Source organism: Lepisma saccharinum, chromosome 26 (genome assembly GCF_977018435.1).
Source record: "Lepisma saccharinum chromosome 26, izLepSacc3.1, whole genome shotgun sequence".
In the NCBI taxonomy this organism is placed as follows: Eukaryota; Metazoa; Arthropoda; class Insecta; order Zygentoma; family Lepismatidae; genus Lepisma; species Lepisma saccharinum.
In genome coordinates, this window is record NC_139254.1 from 1,691,004 (window position 1) to 1,709,247 (window position 18,244).

The 18,244-nt window shown below is 40.2% G+C and overlaps 1 protein-coding gene across 1 annotated transcript in view; it reads right to left on the reverse strand.

Annotated features, from left to right (window-relative positions):
* The window catches only part of LOC145979463 (glycine dehydrogenase (decarboxylating), mitochondrial), a 70,293-nt gene that overhangs the window by 24,639 nt on the left and 27,410 nt on the right, over window positions 1-18,244 (reverse strand). The window contains 7 exon segments of the mRNA XM_083112369.1: window positions 507-654; window positions 1,546-1,691; window positions 4,816-4,932; window positions 6,029-6,230; window positions 7,950-8,134; window positions 9,725-9,907; window positions 11,459-11,545. Coding sequence (XP_082968495.1) covers window positions 507-654; window positions 1,546-1,691; window positions 4,816-4,932; window positions 6,029-6,230; window positions 7,950-8,134; window positions 9,725-9,907; window positions 11,459-11,545 — 1,068 coding nt within the window.

An 18,244-nucleotide genomic window follows, 5' to 3' on the forward strand; every position in this document is an offset into this window, starting at 1 on the left:
AATTCCAAAATTAAATAGGCAGAATGCTTGTTTACTGTTGTATAATATGAAGTTGATTTACTTACGCAAAACTTACATAATCATACAGCTTTGCGTTGACAGTGCCTGCGCAAATTTACAGGTGCCGTTAGTAATAATAATACGCATAAAAATAGTTATCAGGGACTTTACGTCACCTGAACCTAACAACCTTTTTGGCATTCAATTCTTACCCCCTTAAAAAATTGACGTTAACGTCTTGGGTAGGACATACAAATTGTAGTGATCTAGATAATAAATACTTGTTCTTTTATCTCTATTCGTAGGCCCATATCATCTCTCTATCTGTTCGTGTTGTAATAATAACAATGATTAATTTCCATATTTAATAATGACGATATTAATCTTATTAACCTATGAGTTATAAATTATATTAATATTATTATATGTGTGAGAGACTTGGTCCGAACTCCTTACGAAATATAATTCTAGACACGTGCCCGAGAGCTCCCCCTGTCCCACCGTACCTTGATGTAAGCCCATGAAATGGGCAAAATGGCGGACGAGCCGAATGGAGCCGCACTAACAACGCCGAACGATTTTGATTGGTGGCCCATCACCTCCAGAGGATCCACGATTGGATGGCTGGGCAAGAAAGGTGCCAGGTGCTCTTTTCTGCAATCAAAGAATCACCAAATTATTAGAAAGAAAACTACAATTATGCAGACAGTGCATGGGGAACGAGGACAGCCCATATATTTTCGAAAAAATGTGAAATTTGAAACAAATAGAGTGTTCAATTTAGATAATTAAACACACACGAGTAAACAAATATTTTATTTCACAACCACATCTTCAAAATTTTCTTGTCATTACTATCCTTAACCTTACTAAAAAATGTGATATCACTTTCAAGATATCGAACAAATTTTGAAAGGCTTACAAATATATATACAAATAAAACAAACATCACATAGGAAGCTGGTGTTCTTTATAAATATAATACATTTAACTGAAACATTATAGAAAAGCAAACCTTCTGAAAATGTATAGAACTTTGAATTATATTCCTTAATAAATAATGATAACTAACATGGTATTTTCAACAGGGAAGTAATTGGAAACAACATTATGTTTGGATGAATCCGGAGTTACTTTATTATAGACATCATATGTCTATTTTTGTAATACATAAAATGACCAATTTTACTTCTTTTTTGTGCCAAAGTATCGTATCACTTCTAACGCAGTTAGAAAGCAATTGCTTTTTGAATCGAGTAAGTTGAACTCTGTTACCTTTTCAGATAAAGAGTTACAAAATTAACATTTACTTTTACAATTTAATTTACTCTAGTTTCAAAAGCAATGGACAAAATTTGATTTGCTGAATAAATTTTATAAAAAAACTGTTTAATCGCCATGTGTACAATTACAATTGTTTCAAGTAAACGTAATGCGTGACGTAATTTCTTAACTCTAGAGTCCAATTGTGAATTTTCTAAACTTTATTTTCAAACTTAAAAATGTGTATTTATGACTACTGGAATAGAGAAACTTTGTACTTACACTCCAATCGGACCTGAACCAGGTCCACCTCCTCCGTGTGGAATGCAGAAGGTTTTGTGAAGATTTAGGTGGCTGACGTCAGACCCATAATCCCCTGGGCGACACAAGCCCACCTGGGCGTTCATGTTGGCCCCGTCCAGATACACCTAAATGAAACATAACATTATTCGATATTGCAGTCAAAATACACATTGGAGAAATTAACAAGCCTCAAATGAATTTTCATATATCACCGTGCATTGGTACAACGGATTAAACTATATTTTAACATGCAGGTGATGACTATAATCACGTAAGTTCAATTTCACAGTGTCATTCATTTCACGGTCCATATTTCAGGGCCCACCACCACAGACACAGTGACGTGCACTGAGGAGTAGCTAGTCTAGCAGAGATAGATCAAATCATAATATTTATAGGCTTGTTAAAGCCACAGTTCATATCCAACACTTTTTTTTCACGCGCTTTTCGTACCTCGGTGCGATCCGCGGGCAAACCTGGCCTAGCTCGCTCTTCCTCCGCCTCACCAGTTCCAGGTAGAAACGACCGCCCGAAGGAAAAGGTAAGATTTCTGCCTCTACCTAACTTGCCCCCTCGTCCCCGCTGCAATGGTTGAAAGCCCGTGCTTTCAGGTCGACCAGTCTATCTCCTATAGGACAGATAGGGGATTGGCTTTCCTTCGATTCCTTTTTAAATCCTCTAAAGAACTCAGGGTAAAATTTTCTGCAGTAGTTATGTTCTCTGTATTTGCACAACCTTTTATACGTTGTACAATGTGTATGTATAATATGGGATGTGTTTCATTTAAATATACTAATCTCTCAGCCTCTAACGTATGTATTTATTTGGGCAAGAGAACGCGCGTTCATATTGTTGTTGGTTTGGTTTATTTTACTTCGCTTTTCTGCCACATTTGGTTATCGCGAAAATGAGGATTAGTGATGATATGATGAAATTGATGAAGGGACCTCATATAAACAATCCAGGCCAGGATTCGAACCCGTGATGAGCGCGCATTCTTGTTCCTGTGTGTTATACTCTGCAGTGAATAATGAAATAATTTGGAATGAAAAATGTATCTCAGAACTCAAGAAGCCAAATGAATATTATTGAAGAAACTACAAAAATGTGTGTTTTGTTACCGGTTTTGTTTCTGTGCATAAAGTGGACTTAAAACACCAAATCAACCAACCGTTGATTGCTTGATTTGGTATATTTTACTTCGCTTTCCCGCCACTTTTGGCTAATCGGAAGATGATACAATATAATTGATGAAGGGACACACTCAAAGAATACCCATGGCTAAGCCGAGATTCGAACCCAGAATCTCTCGCTTAGTAGTCAAATCAAATATTTTTTTATTTTCATATGGGGTTGGGGATTACGTGTACTTCTTTTAGTACTCATTCATCATTTTGCAATCTTTTCCTGTTATTGACATTCTTCTTTTTAGGAATACTGGGCCCTAAAGGGAGAAGGGTATGGCCAACACCAACCCCTTCGTGAGCACGGCACTGATTGCTACCCCACGTGTGGACGTCACAAACATTACGGTTATACTGTACTACTGGCTTACGAGTGTGTACCACTAGTTTTGTCTGGCGAGCGAAGAGCTTTCAATTCCGCACAATATCTAGCTTCGTCCGTGCGCACTATTGGACGCTCGAACGAAAACGTCTCCCTGACAAAGTCCTGCTCATGAAGAGAGCAAGATAAGGATTGCGCAGAATGATCGGGTTGTCTCAGTCATCTTATTCAACCTCTGTACTGTTTCCTTACCATCAACACTCCCTTTCAATGTTCTCGTGATTATGCTCAACTGTTGGACTCCAGTGAGCAACAGACAGAAGAAACAAGGGAGAAAGCACTGAAGAAGAGAGGGGAAAGAAATAAAGAATTGGAGAGAAAAATAGGAGAGAAAAGAATAGTCACAGAAAGAAAACGATAGTTGAAAAGAGATAAGGGTAAGAAAAAGTGATGAAGATACAAAAGAAAAACGGACAAAGATAGGGAGACGAAAGGATATAAACTGAAGGAAAGAAGAAGGGAGATATAGAAAAGTGATTAAGAGTGTGAGGGAAAGGGAATAACAGAAAGACACGGAAGAGAGAGGAAAGAAAAAGAAGAGAGAGACTGAAAAACGGAAAGATAGAATGGGGGAAAAGATAAAGTGAGAGAAAGAAGGACTGGTAGAGGGGAAGAGGTAAAAAAAAGACAGGGAACGAGAGAGAGGCAAGGCGGGAAAGAAAAAATAATAGTACGAGAGGAACATAGAGGGAAAAGGACAACGAGCGACAGAATGAAAAAGACAGGGGGAAGAAGAGAGTGATGGGAACGGAACTTTATGTGCTAAAAAAAACTCACAATTTTTTTTTTATGTGTCATAAATCTTGAAAATATGTGACAACAATAAAAAAAAACATTTGGTAACAAAAACAAAATATTACGTGCATTTTAAACACGTGAAATCAGTTTCTAAATGCTTACCTCTTAGTGAGCTATCTTTTGTAACAGTTGTAGTGGATCACCATAGTTTTTTCCAAATTCTCCATTGTAAATCTGTGACGATTATCTCTAAAAAGCATCTTATATTGTGAGAAAGATCGCCCCACGTCACAAGAAGCAATTCTTGCATATTTCAAGCACGAATTGCCTCTAACGCTGAAGTTTTCCAAAGCTTCCTCTTCCTCACCAGTTCCACGTGCAATTTGGCACAAAGTTTGAAAACCTTGATTTTTCCCAAACATTTCTGTACATTTACACATTAGCACTTGAGGGTTAGATCCAGTGGAGGTAATATTTTCCTCCAATAGGATCGTAGGCGAGGAGCCAGAAAGAAGTCTGCCAGCGATATGACACTCGATATGAAAGAGGTGGGGAGAATAAACATTTTTCCTTGGAGGATTTCGAGGTAGTTGAAGTAAATGAACGATTTTATGTATTTAAAATGAAAATTCGCAAAATATGTATTTACGTATGGAAAACTGGAAAATATGCGTTTTTATGTAAAATAAAATTTGCTGTGTTGACATATAAGGCTATGATCAGAATTTTGGCAGAAACGAGGGTCTCTTCTTATCGCAGAAAAACAACAACATTTATTTACCTAAACTTCCGTTCCCTAGTGATGACATGGGGATGGAAGAACCTTTCTTCCCAAAGTTGTGTGTACCTATGTTAGAATATCAACAACGGGAATTAGCACGATAATGTTTTTTTAAAAAAATACATAATAGTAACAGTAGAAGAGGGAAATAAGGAAAAAGTCACCTGGCCTCCATGATCGTGGATCATCCTGCAGATATCAGCGATCGTTTCCTCGAATACTCCGTTGGTGGAAGGATACGTAATCATCAGACACGCCAGGTTGTCTGCATGCTTTTCCACCTAAAAAATCATTCAAGGAAATAGTAAATTGTTGTAACTACAGTCTTCAAAGACAATGGAAAACTTTGAACTCTGCCTTCGTATACAATTCTAAATCGCTCGCTGCTAACCTTCTCGAAGTACATACAGGGTGTGCATTAAGTCATGAAGGGGTTTCAACAGAGCATACATTTGCCATATGAAGGTGGTACTTATTGATTTCCTGGTATTATGTACATTGCATATGGGTGATTTCTTTCACCTAGGTGTGAAAAACTATTTCGCGTAAACGCCCACCATTGCTGATTTCGCATGCACAAGCTCTTGCCACAACATTCATCATTACACGCGTCAGTGTTGCCAGTGTTATGATTTTCATGTTCTTCTTGAGCTGTTGGACGTATGGGGGTTTGTTAACACACACCCGTTCTTTGAAGTGTTCCCCAAAAAGGAAGTCTGCTTCTGATAAATCTGGCGAATGCGGAGGCCAATGAATGTCTGCATTTTGTGAAATGATTCAATGCTCGAAAATGGTTCTAAGCAGCTGTCCGCGCTGTGGCTCCATCTTGCTGAATGATGGTCAAATTTTTTCCGTTTTTCTATTTTCTACATAACATATAAATGAGATATTCCCATAATTAACATGGTCATTATTCAGTGTTGCAACCCCTTCGTGAATTATGGCCCACATGTAGTTAGGCAGCTTATATAGGCCTATGCCCAAGTCTGTTATTTACACAGTGCGTTTACTAAGTTTTAGGACTAGCGTTATAAAAGTATGAAATGACACTGATTGTTTAGCTTTCGACATACATATATTCTAACTGTACACATACAACTTCTGGATGCCTCTGTAAAAGCAGTCTTTTGTTGTGGTGTTTAATGTATTCGGGATGTCCGAAATCGAGTCAAATAGACGCCCGTTCACGTGTGACTTCACTTTTGGAAACAAAGTAATCAGCTGGTGCTAAGTCTGACGAATACAGAGGGTGTTCAAAACAGTCACACATTGTTTGGAAGGATTGATAAGAAATGTAAGACACAGAAGAGTGATAGTCAAGCAATAGAAATAAGGAATCTGAGATAATTGCAAAATTTATTAATTTTGTCTTCTTACCTTCTCGAGGAGATGGTTCATGTCGATGCCTCCGTCGCGGGTGATGTTGATTGGCTCTACCTTCATGCCGGCCATCTGCGCAGACGCGGGGTTGGTGCCGTGCGCAGAGACAGGGATGAGGCAGATGTTGCGGTGACCCTCATTCTTCGCCTCCAGGAAGGACTTGATGGCTCTCAGGCCCGCGTACTCTCCCTGGGCCCCACTGGAAAAGGATGGACATTAATGTATATTTCTTGAAAAGAACATTCAGCTGCTAACTTCAAAGCTGACAAACACACAGTGACACGAACAAGCGGCAAGGTGCAGTTATTTATACACACACACCTAACACCCTCCAAAACCATCTACCTTTACATCCCCTCTCCCCAAGATGGAAAATTCTGGACATATTAGTGTGAGTTAGGTTTTTCCAGGCATTGAAATGTCATAACTGACTAGGAGAGGCGAAGCATGGGATTGATTGATTGATTGTGTTGGTGTTTTAAGTCCACTTTATGCACAGTAAGGCTAATCGGGACTGGAGCTACAGTCTAAAGTGGGATCCGAACCACCATGAGGCCCAACCGGGTATCGAACCCGGGACCCCTTGATTACACTGCGCCATCGGGGAGGCCTGCTAAGCTTGGGAAATTGAGTTTGGGATGGGACCATGGACGTCCTGAAGAGGGACAAGCAGAGGCGTCTCGTGAACGCATGCGGTGCATGTAGTGTTGTGGGAAAAAGGACAGCTTGCTCTGCGACGACATTCATGAGCATTTCTACATTCTAATTTCTTCATATAAGAGAAGTATTTATTTTGCAAGAGAGCGCTCAACTAAGCTTATATTACATTTCTTGGATCTGAAGTGAAAGTAATAATTATTTTCCCACAATTGACGCATGAGTCACTTCAGATCCAAGAAATGTAATATAAGCTTAGTTGAGCGCTCTCTTGCAAAATAAATACTTCTCTTATATGAAGACATTAGAATGTAGAAACGCTCGTGAATGTCGTCGCAGAGCAAGCTGTCCTTTTCCCCACAATTGACGCATGCGCAGCATGCACCGCATGCGTTCACGAGACGCCTCTGGGGACAAGGGGGTACACGGCCCTCTCATGGAAAATCAAAGTCACCGAAACATTATGTAATTCACACATAATTTCATTTCAGCCATAGTAATATACTGTAAGTTAATTATTGCGAGGGCGTTGAAGGAACATGATAACTTCAAACTGAAGGAGTGTTTTTTGAGGGAAAAGCACCATTATTGGGGAAAATGTGCTTCTTTAGCCCCCCTCTGGAAAAAATACCTTGCTCGCCTCTTCATGGAAGAAATTCTGCGGACGTCCATCGATGGGATCTCATGTAGTGATAGCGGGTTCGATACCCGGTGGAGGCACAAGTGATTCGGATCCCACTTTAAACTGTAGGTGCAGTCCCGATTAGTCTTACTGTGCATAAAGTGGACTTAAAACACCAAATCAAATCATGTAGTGGTAGTGCACACTATAGGCATTGTTATGCCAAGGAGCCAGCGGTCACTAGGCAGCCATTTTCGAGAAAGAGCTCTTCAAATTTCGAAACTTTCGAGAGCACTCCATGAGGCGAAGATATTATCAGACTGCCAAGTGGTCCTGTAGAGGAGTATGAGTATCATGTCCAAAGGTTCTGGGTTCAATTGCCTCTACTTTATTCCTTGTTTTTATCAACATAAAATGTTGCCATAGTTGTCAATGAAGATTTTATAGCAATTTAAAGTACTGAAATTTAAACAGCAATTTTTTACAGTTACATTAATTTGAGGGTCCTTTAAGTTAAAACACATCATTATTTTGTTCGTTCCATGCTTAGATCGAGGGACTTGGCAGGTTATAGCTAACTGCAATGTTGACAAGTTCCCTTGAGGAAATAAGCAAGAAAAATGGATGTTCCAAAGTTACCTGTTCGGTTGGAAGGACACCCTGTCGTATCCCGTGATCTGGCAGAGGTCCTCCTCCAGTTCCTGGAACAGCTGGAGGTAACCCAGGGCCTGGTCCAGAGGGGCGAAAGGGTGGATGTCAGTAAAATGGCAGAAACTGCAGGGCATCATCTCCGTCGTGCTGTTCAGCTTCATCGTGCAAGATCCCTGGAAGGAGAGGCATTGCTCATTTGTTTTGTCATTATACGTCACTCACTTCTACCACTTCCTAATATATGTCAAGAGTCGAACGAAAACCTTAAAAAGTCCAATAATTGTATTAAAGACTGTTTATAGCTCAAATCTACATGAGGTAACAACGTTATTTACAAAACAACCTCAAGGCTGCAACACTAATCAAGTGAGCTTCACAACACCATTTTTGTTATTTTAAATATGGCGCCTCCCTGACACACTTGCACCAGCGAAAAGGAGTGGTTTCTGGCCCTCTGTCAGCCTAAAACTTACGAAAAAATTTCGGCAAATGAAAATTCAATATCTCTGTGCATGCTTATCACACCACCAAGTTTACAAATAGAGGAGGAAGTTCGACAATGGCCTCAGTCCGCACGCAGATGGCTGGAAAGACCTTCGCGATGGCTCATACTGTAAGTAGACCTAGCATTTTAGGTTTTTAACCTATTTTTTTTCCTTTACAGGTATGCAAGAAATAATAAGTTATGTCAGCGTTTCGTTAAAATACGCAAGGACTGATGAAGTGATATAGTGCCTAAGAAAACCTATTTTGCTTGCTAGAACCTATTTTAGGATTATGCGCCTAAATCAAGCCTTTTTCTAGGTTTTTATATATTTTAAAAGGTTTTACAGGATTTTTATGTCACACAAAGGCATTTGCTTTATTTGGTGACGAAAAAATTCAATGACGAACGTGTTTGAAACGTACTCCGTCGATTTCCCTTCCTCCATGTGCATGGTGATTTATCAAAGCTTTAAACAAAACAAAATGTCTGGTGCCACTGTTACCTGTACACTCCAAAGTGGTCTGATCTGTGTGGTCTTGCTCACTTTCGCGTCACTTTGGTGCTTTGTGGCATTCACGCCTTGCAAACTAACATTTCAGCATTGAAGTTTGCACCACTGACTATGTTTTTGTTGAAAGATTGTCCTCGCAGACAAAATTGCGGAGTATGACTGTGAATAACATGAAAAAGATTGTTGTCTAACTATATGGCGAAGAGTAGGTTTCAATAGCAAATTTCCAATGGTAAGTTCTGCCATCGCGGTAGTGTTAGGCAACCCACATAACGTTATGCAAGATAGTGCAGTGCATATTTCAGGATATGGATGTCCCATTTTCATTGCCGGTGACTATACCTAATCAGGAATTTTGAACTATTTTAATTTTTTTTTAACCATATCAGGATTTTTCGAGCCTAACTTTAATTTTTAGGACCTATTTTAGGATTTTTTAGAACCTATTTTAGGATTTTTAGAGCCTATATTAGAAACCTAAAAGCACACTTTTTAGAACCTAAAAATCCAAGGTCTACTCATAAGTTAAATCACGTGGACCCCAAAAACTTATTCTTCTTAAGGTATACATGCACTAACTCAAAATTGAAAGTATATGTAGATCAACAATAGGTCTACGCTAAAATGCAGAAAACATGTGCAACTTTTAATGCAGAAATCTACTAGTTTAAAAAAAATGTCTTCATTTGACTGTCCGTCGTGTAAAGTTAACAAATGAATTAACTCTTAGTCAATTTAAACGTTCTTAAGTTTCAGTCCACTCACCAGAGGGATCATGGAGTGGACGAGCGAGACATCCTGGTTCTCGAGCTTCTTCATGTACCTCACGAGTCTCGTTTCGGAGTGGTGAGAGTTGAAGACTGGGTGAGTCAGAAACTGGGAACTCCTTCGGAACTGTGATTGGAGGATTGTGTTACTGTTCCTCTGCTCCAGGCACTGTTCTGCCAGCTGTGAAATAGAAAACACCTTTCTTACTTACTTTGCAGGAGATTTAATACCACTGAAACCAAAAAGCACGAATCAAGAGAAGTAGTACGAATATTTGAAAATGAAATCCTTAGGAAATATTTGGACCTAAAAGGGATGAGGAGACAGGTGAGTGGAGAAGGTTACATAATTTAGAACTGCATAATTTATATTCATGTCCAGATATTATTAGAATAATTGAATCAAGAAGACTTAGGTGGACAGGCCATGTGGCACGAATGGGAGAGGAAATAAAGAGTTGGGAAACCTGATGGTAAGAGACCTGTATGAAGGCCAATACGAAGATGGAGGGATAACGTTGAGATGAACCTGAAGCAAATCGGTAAGGATGGAAAAGATTGGATTGATCTTGTCCAGGAGAGGGATAGATGGAAGACTTGTGTTGCAGCAGCCATAAACCTTCGGGTTTAAGAAGGCTAGGGAGTTAGTTATAGATATGTACACTTAAGCTCAGTTTACTTCGCTCTTTTTGACACTAGGTGTAGTGGCGGTACATCTTGTGTCAGGCTGGTGCAGGGAAATTATGCTGAACCAAGTAGACGCCATACGAGATAAAAGCGGTGTTCGAGTTAAGAAGATTCAACAAACAAAACAACTGTCTGTTGCTTTAAACATAATTTGATTGGTTAACACGTACCACGTGACCATACATCCCACTGTACACCGCTCCAGAGTGTATAGTGCATACGAAGCAGACACCAAAAACACTACATGACACCAGATCAACTTGGTGTTGCACTTTGTAACCAACTAGACACGTGAGTGCAAAAAGAGTCAAACAGTGCAGCGAACTAGACAGGACATTAGATTATAATTTGCATTCAGCTGTGACGGGAAATATACAACCTTTGATCAAGAAATACGGTAAATGAATTGCTGGCGTGTTGTGTAGTTGGTACTACTGGTTGACGGTCAGGTCAGTGAACCCCTAGGTTTGTCAGTCATCGTTTGCGAAGCCGTGTGGTTGTCCAGTTTGTGTGTACGCGTTGTGGAAAAAAGTGTGCAGTGCAGCGATGCTGTTATGGGTGAAATGGAGCAACGTACGAACGTGAAATTCTGCTTCAAACGCAAATGGATCCTGGTATCTGCTGCACGATAATGCACGCCTCCCATACCGCCATAACCGTGCAGCAGTTCCTGGCACGTAAAGGGGTTGTTGCACTCCATCACCCTCCTTATTCGCCAGATCTTGCCCCTGCCGATTATTTGCTTTTCCCTCGCTTGAAGAAACCCTTAAAAGGACAACGGTTTCGGGCATTGCCGACATCCAACGCAATGTGAACGCTGAACTCAATCGCATCCCACAGGCTGCCTTCGTCCAAGGTATGCGAGACCTCTACACGCGTTCTCAGAAGTGCATTACCATTGGAGGCGATTATTTTGAAGGACAATAAGCTGCATTCCTGCATACATGTACCACCTTTCCTGCAAATAAATCATGAAATCAATCATTCAATCTTTCACCGTATTTATTGATCAAAGGTTGTAATTGTACATTCGAATATCACTTACCTCGTTAATCGATTTCTGCGAGTTGAAAATCCAGAGCAAGTCTCCCAAATCACGTTCTTGGACTGTCTCGTCCAAAGAGATTCCGACCTGAAAGTAGGAATACATGTATTAACTAAAGGCGCGTTTACACCGAATGTTATCAACTGTTTGCCACCAACAAGGTTAACAACAGATGTTGTCAACAAATGTTGGTAACCAGAACACTAGTTTTGACTTTATTTGTGTTAACGTTTTGGCTGCAAGATGCCGACTGTGGAGGAAGTTGTACTCTCTGTGGCAGCATGTGTCATTTTGGCGCAACAAAGAAGACTAAGAACATTCTGGGTGAGACCTTCACTGCGGGCAAGAGCTAATTATAACGGTAGTGAACTAAGGCCGTGTCCGAAAGGTGCAGACCGTACTTGAAGCGAGCATCCTCCGATTATGGTCTTGGAGGTGCGGTCTTCAAGTCGTGGACTAGAAGTGGAAGTCTTTCGAATTGTACTTCGACTGCATCGTCAAATACGATCAGTAGATAGAACTGAGGACACGTTGTTTCCCTTGCGTTTTAAATACTTGTTTATAACCATAGAAATCACGTTGCATTTTCAAATATTCGTACACATACATTTCCACACATTACAAGAACTTTAACCAACAACTTGCTGACCCATAACGCATATTTAACCCGTGTTGCTGGCTTTCTATCTCCGCGATTCAAAACAAATGAACAACGAATGTGGATATCACGTGACCTAGTCACCAAGCATCTGTTCTGAGAGCTGGGTACTAGCTTGCTTCTGTTCTTGGCGCTTTCGAACTGTACTAGGTGACGTCACTTCCGTCAAAACCATACTTCAAGTATGTACTTTGCACCTTTCGGTCAGAGCCTAAAAGTGGTAAACGTTGTAAGTGCCAAAAGCAAAAGTGTTGGGAAATCGCATCGTTCAGCACATCAGCCCGTAAGAACGTTCGCACTAGTGACCTCTTTACACGCCCTTTGAACTACTTAAGAGGGTTACCAGCCACTTTTCACGTTTACCACATTATAAAGCATGGCACATTTCACAGTTTAACGTGGCAAACGATGTTTGAATTATTGTGGCACTTACAGCGTTTACCAATTTTAGTCTTCAACTGTTGGTTTTTGTCTTTTAAATTGTGGATAAGTTTGGTCCCAATGGACAGGCTTCTCGCGGAACAATTCAACTATGTTCAGCATTTGATCCTTTGACCACTCCATTTCACTCAAAGATCTTCCAATGATAAATAAATTACAAAACAAAGCACATCTCTCACTCGCTGGCTGGCTCTCAATGGCGTGATGGTGGCGGGAGGGGAAGCGGGGAAAATGTTGCTAACATTATCTTTACCGACTTCTTGTGGATAACAAAATTTATGTTGACAACACGGGAAATCTGTTGCTAACATGAGATGTTCATAACAAATTCACAAGCGTTTTTCGAAATGTTACCAACATTTGCTGGTAATATGTGTTAGCAACCCCGTTGTAAATGTGGCTTTAAGTGTGTAAAATGTAATAACATATCTAAGGTTTACAAGTAGAATGGGATGCTTAAGTATTACCAAGACATTTTTTTTAATTCGTAGCGAGAATTCTTTTCGGAAAGGGTTCAAGCAGGAGCGTATATTCTAGGCTATCTGCGAAGCCTCAAGTCTTAGGAATAAAATACAGGAGAAATCGATCAAAAATTGTATTTAAAATTATTCATATCAGTGAGGTGATGATGGTGATTCAGGAGTTGGCAATCTGTTTTCCTATGAGTTGGCAACCTGATTTCCTATGGGTTGGCAACCTGATTTCCTACGGGTTGGCAACCTGATTTCCTACGGGTTGGCAACCTGATTTCCTACGAGTTGGCAACCTGATTTCCTACGAGTTGGCAACCTGATTTCCTACGAGTTGGCAACCTGATTTCCTACGAGTTGGCAACCTGATTTCCTAAGAGTTGGCAACCTGATTTCCTAAGAGTTGGCAACCTGATTTCCTATGGGTTGGCAACCTGATTTCGTATGGGTTGGCAACCTGATTTCCTATGAGTTGGCAACCTGATTTCCTATGGGTTGGCAACATGATTTCCTATGGGTTGGCAACCTGATTTCCTATGGGTTGGCAACCTGATTTCCTATGGGTTGGCAACCTGATTTCCCATGAGTTGGCAACCTGATTTCCCATGAGTTGGCAACCTGATTTCCTATGAGTTGGCAACCTGATTTCCTATGAGTTGGCAACCTGATTTCCTATGGGTTGGCAACCTGATTTCCTATAGGTTGGCAACCTGATTTCGTATGAGTTGGCAACCTGATTTCGTATGAGTTGGCAACCTGATTTCCTATGGGTTGGCAACCTGATTTCCTATGGGTTGGCAACCTGATTTCCTATGGGTTGGCAACCTGATTTCCTATGAGTTGGCAACCTGATTTCTTATGAGTTGGCAACCTGATTTCCTATGAGTTGGCAACCTGATTTCTTATGAGTTGGTAAACTTATTTATATTCATAGCCTAGGACCACGTGATATGGTTAGATAGCCCAGATATTAAACTCAGTATACGTCACTGGGTTCAAGCTCTGAAGTAGCTGTTGGAAAGTTTTTATTGAAAATAGTACTCGTTTAAGTATTCATAAAAATGTTAATGAACATATTCAACTCGCATACACTGTAAAAAGGTGCAACTGTCTTCCAACTACCGTTTAAAAATAACCATGGACGTTTATAAATATGAAGGGACATTACAGTTATCTAATCTATGTAATTTTCATGATATTATTTCTCCCCCATCTGTCGTTCCCTTTTTCTTACTCTCTTCCACTTGTCTATGAAGCTCAGTTTTCCACTTTTCCCATTTTCCACGCTATCAACCCTTCATTTTTCTCTCTCTTTTTACCTTTTCATCACTTTTTTCTGTTTTTCTTATTCTGTTTATTCTCTCTCTCTGTCTCTCTCTCCTACTCATCCCTGTTTTTCTTTATCGCTTTTCTTCTATCCCTCTCTTCGTTTCCCTTCTCCCCCACTATCTTTTCCTGTCTCTTATTCTCTTCCCTCACTCTCTTAAAGCCTTTGTTCTTTTCTCCTGTCTATCTTTTGTTTTCATTCATCTCCTTCTTTTTTCCTTTTGTCTCACCTTATCTCTTCCCTCTCAATCTATCTCTTTCTCTCTCCCTCTATCTCTCTTCTCATTCTTATTTTATATCCTTCTTTCCGTATCTTCTCTTCCTTTTTCTCTCCATTTCCTTCTCTTTTCTATACTTTCTCCCTTCATTCCTCTATCTGTGGCTCACTGGTGTCCAGTGATGTGCCGTAGACTATAAGTTTACGTCTACATGCGTTGTCTACACGTAATCTACGCGTAGATTACATTGGGTTATAGTTTACATAGACTACGTAGACAATCTAAAGTGCATTAAAATTAATTTTCAAGGGTTTCATGAAAGGAAAGTGACATTTTCAACTATATTGGTTCCTAACGAAATGAAAAGAATCCAATTTAGAACAAAATTTCTCTACTCTTCTATTATCAACTATGGGAGATGATAAATAGTATGCAAAAAACAACAACAGATGGCAGTCGTGAGGCAGGAGTGGTCTTTTCCCCATAAAACACTAGAATATATCCTGTATTAGGTTCCTTCCTAGATGAGAAATTGTTCGAATTTGGAAGAAAGAGTATGAAAAGATCTCGTCATACATCAGCAACTGATACGCAGTATAATTTTATTTTAATTTCACGACGCCCTTTGCTAAGTTATCACCTTTTGCCATGTTGTTTACATAGATTACGTAATCTACGTGTATAAAATAGTCTACGTGTAAAATGTAGACTATAGTTGTTTACGTGTAGACGCACATCACTGCTGGTGTCCAGTGACACCTCACCGAGAATAAATTTTAACCTACGCTTGCGCTGTCTAATATGAACAATACCGTTGACTTTAAAGTGGTTACAATTTATTCTTAGCTTTCACAGTCTAGATCTGGCGGCTTCATCCATCTCAATAATCCATTGGTGGTCGTATGAAATCGAAAATAAAGGACTTCCGGATAACAATATTGTCATCTTCACGTCAGCCACGTCGCTATAGAAAGTAGCTGGGAAGGTAACAGGGGGTGTGGGGCGACGCACACAATATAACAATATCACGTGCAAAAGTTATATTCGTGGCAAAAGTTGGTCTATGTGGGCCGGAGGCAGTGATGGCATCACAGTGGGGCAGGGGGGCTAAAGCCTACGTTCATAGCCAAACAAGTGCACGAAAGAGCCAGACCTAGAGCTCCAAGAGAGCTAAGTTGACAAAAGTGCTTCCCAGGCGCCACCTAGAGAACCTTGCGGAAACCATCCCTCATGTCCTTAAAATCCACACACACACACACAACGCCTTGCAAGAAAGCGAGAATCTAGGTGTCCCAATTTTTACACCCGGTGACTGTGCGTGCAAGAAGCGCATTTACTGTTGTTGTTCTCAGTTTTGAAGATTGCAGAATATACCTTTCTTATGTTAAACCAGTGGTTCCCAAAGTGGGGGCCGCGAAATGTTCCAATGTTTTCACTAAAATGAGACGTGTCTTGACAAATAACAATATCAACGTGGAACAGGAAATGAGGGTGGCTGTGTCCTCTTTGATACCAAGATGTGAGAACATATGCAGTGGACATCAGGCTCACCTGTTCCACTATTAAAATTGTAAATTCAGTCAATGATATGATTATTTCAAATACGTAAAAACTCAATATGCTGACCAAGGCAGAAATTTATTTTATCATAGATCATAAATTAAACGTAACGTTTCGATGCGATATTTAAACACACGAGAGAAACAGGACATGACACAGAGTGGGATGAGGCTAAGCAGATAGGAAAGGAGAAGAGAATACTAGTGAGAACATGGAAGGAGGCCAAGGAAATAGAGAAGAAAGGTGAAGAAGACACAATGAACTGGAATGGGGGACTGAAGATAAACAAAGAATGGAAGAAGGTGTTATAAAGAGTGGAAAGGACAAGAGAGAAAGAGGAGAGAAGAAGGAAGAAGAATGAAGGGAAAAGAGCGTGAGATAAAGAGTCCAACCACATTCTAGATGGAAGAAAATATGTTTAGCCTTTTAGGTGAAAGTACAGTTGTCAAGGGACAACTAGAATGTTCCAGAACAACTTTCTAATAGTCTGGACGGGAGTAATGTTTGTGTATATATATATCGTCCTGTTTTGTACACAGGAATTCGAAAGAAACGCCCTCCCTGACTGTTATGCAACCCGGAATTTTATACCATCTAGTTTCGCCTGGTAGAGTAGTTCCCGAGAGGAGCAGTGTTTCCAAACCTATAACTGTAGTGTTTCCAACCCTGTATTGGTTGCTTGGTTGTTGATTTGGTGTTTTAAGTCCACAATGCACGGTATGACTAATCGGGACTGAACCTACAGTTTAAAGTGGGATCCGAATCCCTTTGTGCCTCCACCGAAACCCCTTGATTACAAGGCGACGACGCTACCACTGCGCCATCCAAGCCTGTATTGCTTCGTAGAAGATGAAACCTTCACGTAAACTTCTTCATTCGTGAATTACATTTGGTTTACAGACTCACATTACAGGACACTCTTTTCCTGTATTGCATGTTTTCTGGAGTATTTATTTTTCCTTCTGCGGAGAAAATTCTGTTATTATTTTACATCTTATTTTTCGCAGCTTCTCCAAGATTTATCGGCTAGTCGCAACAATGAGGATGAATGATGACTCGATGAAATTGATAAAAGGACAGTCATAAAGAAACCATGGGGGGCTAGATTCATATTATGAGGATTAGTGTATGATAAAATTCATGAAGGAACACTCATAAACAATCATACCCAGGCCGGGACTCGAACCCGGGAATTTCGGCAGCGAGATCAAAAGCCGACGTCTTACCACGCTCGGGCACAGCGGCGGCCAATTATTATTAGTGATATTGTCTCAAGTAGTTTATTTTCCCACCATATTCTTTCATACAAACATGAAACGGATGAAAATTAAAATGTTAAAATACCCAAATTGTGGGAATACGAAACAGAACCAAGTTAACATATTGGATTGATTTGGTGTTTAAGTCCACTTTATGCATAATAGGGCTAATCGGGACTGGGCCTACAGTTTAAAGTGGGATCCGAACCACTATGTGCCTCCACCGGGTATCGAACCTGGGACCCCTTGATCACAAGGCATCGACGCTACCACTGCGTCATCGTGGAGGCCCAAGTTAACATATCTTGACCATGGAAACTGTTAATATAAAATCTAGAAAAGAGCCATTTAACAGTTGCCTGATTGCTTTTCCATTTGTTGTATGGAAAGAATTGTCTGAAATGTGTGTGTAGTGGCAGACAAAATACAATACAAAGATCGAATAGAGAGGCAACACTGTCACTGTTCTACACTGCACAGACAACGCGCCTCGTCGAGTGGGCGGGGCACTGTGGGTGCGAGCGAGCTGCTGTTGCTTCTGCAAAAAGATAACTCACAGACAACTGAATGACGCTCCGCTTAAAATCTAGTCAATCGAGAAAGGATTTGTTGAGGAAGTGAATTGAAATATAAACGCCAGAATTTGGTCTAAGCCTATAATGGTTACTCGCAATAAGAGCTGATCAATTTTTACATGTGGAATTCCGTAATGAAAGAGGCAAGAGGCCGCACTCCCCACCTTTAGCCTGGTAACACTAATAAATCATTTCATTATATGCGTTCGGTTATGCTGATAGTCATGTTTAATATATTACCTTCAAACATAAACAATATCATGGACTCACTCAGAGGCA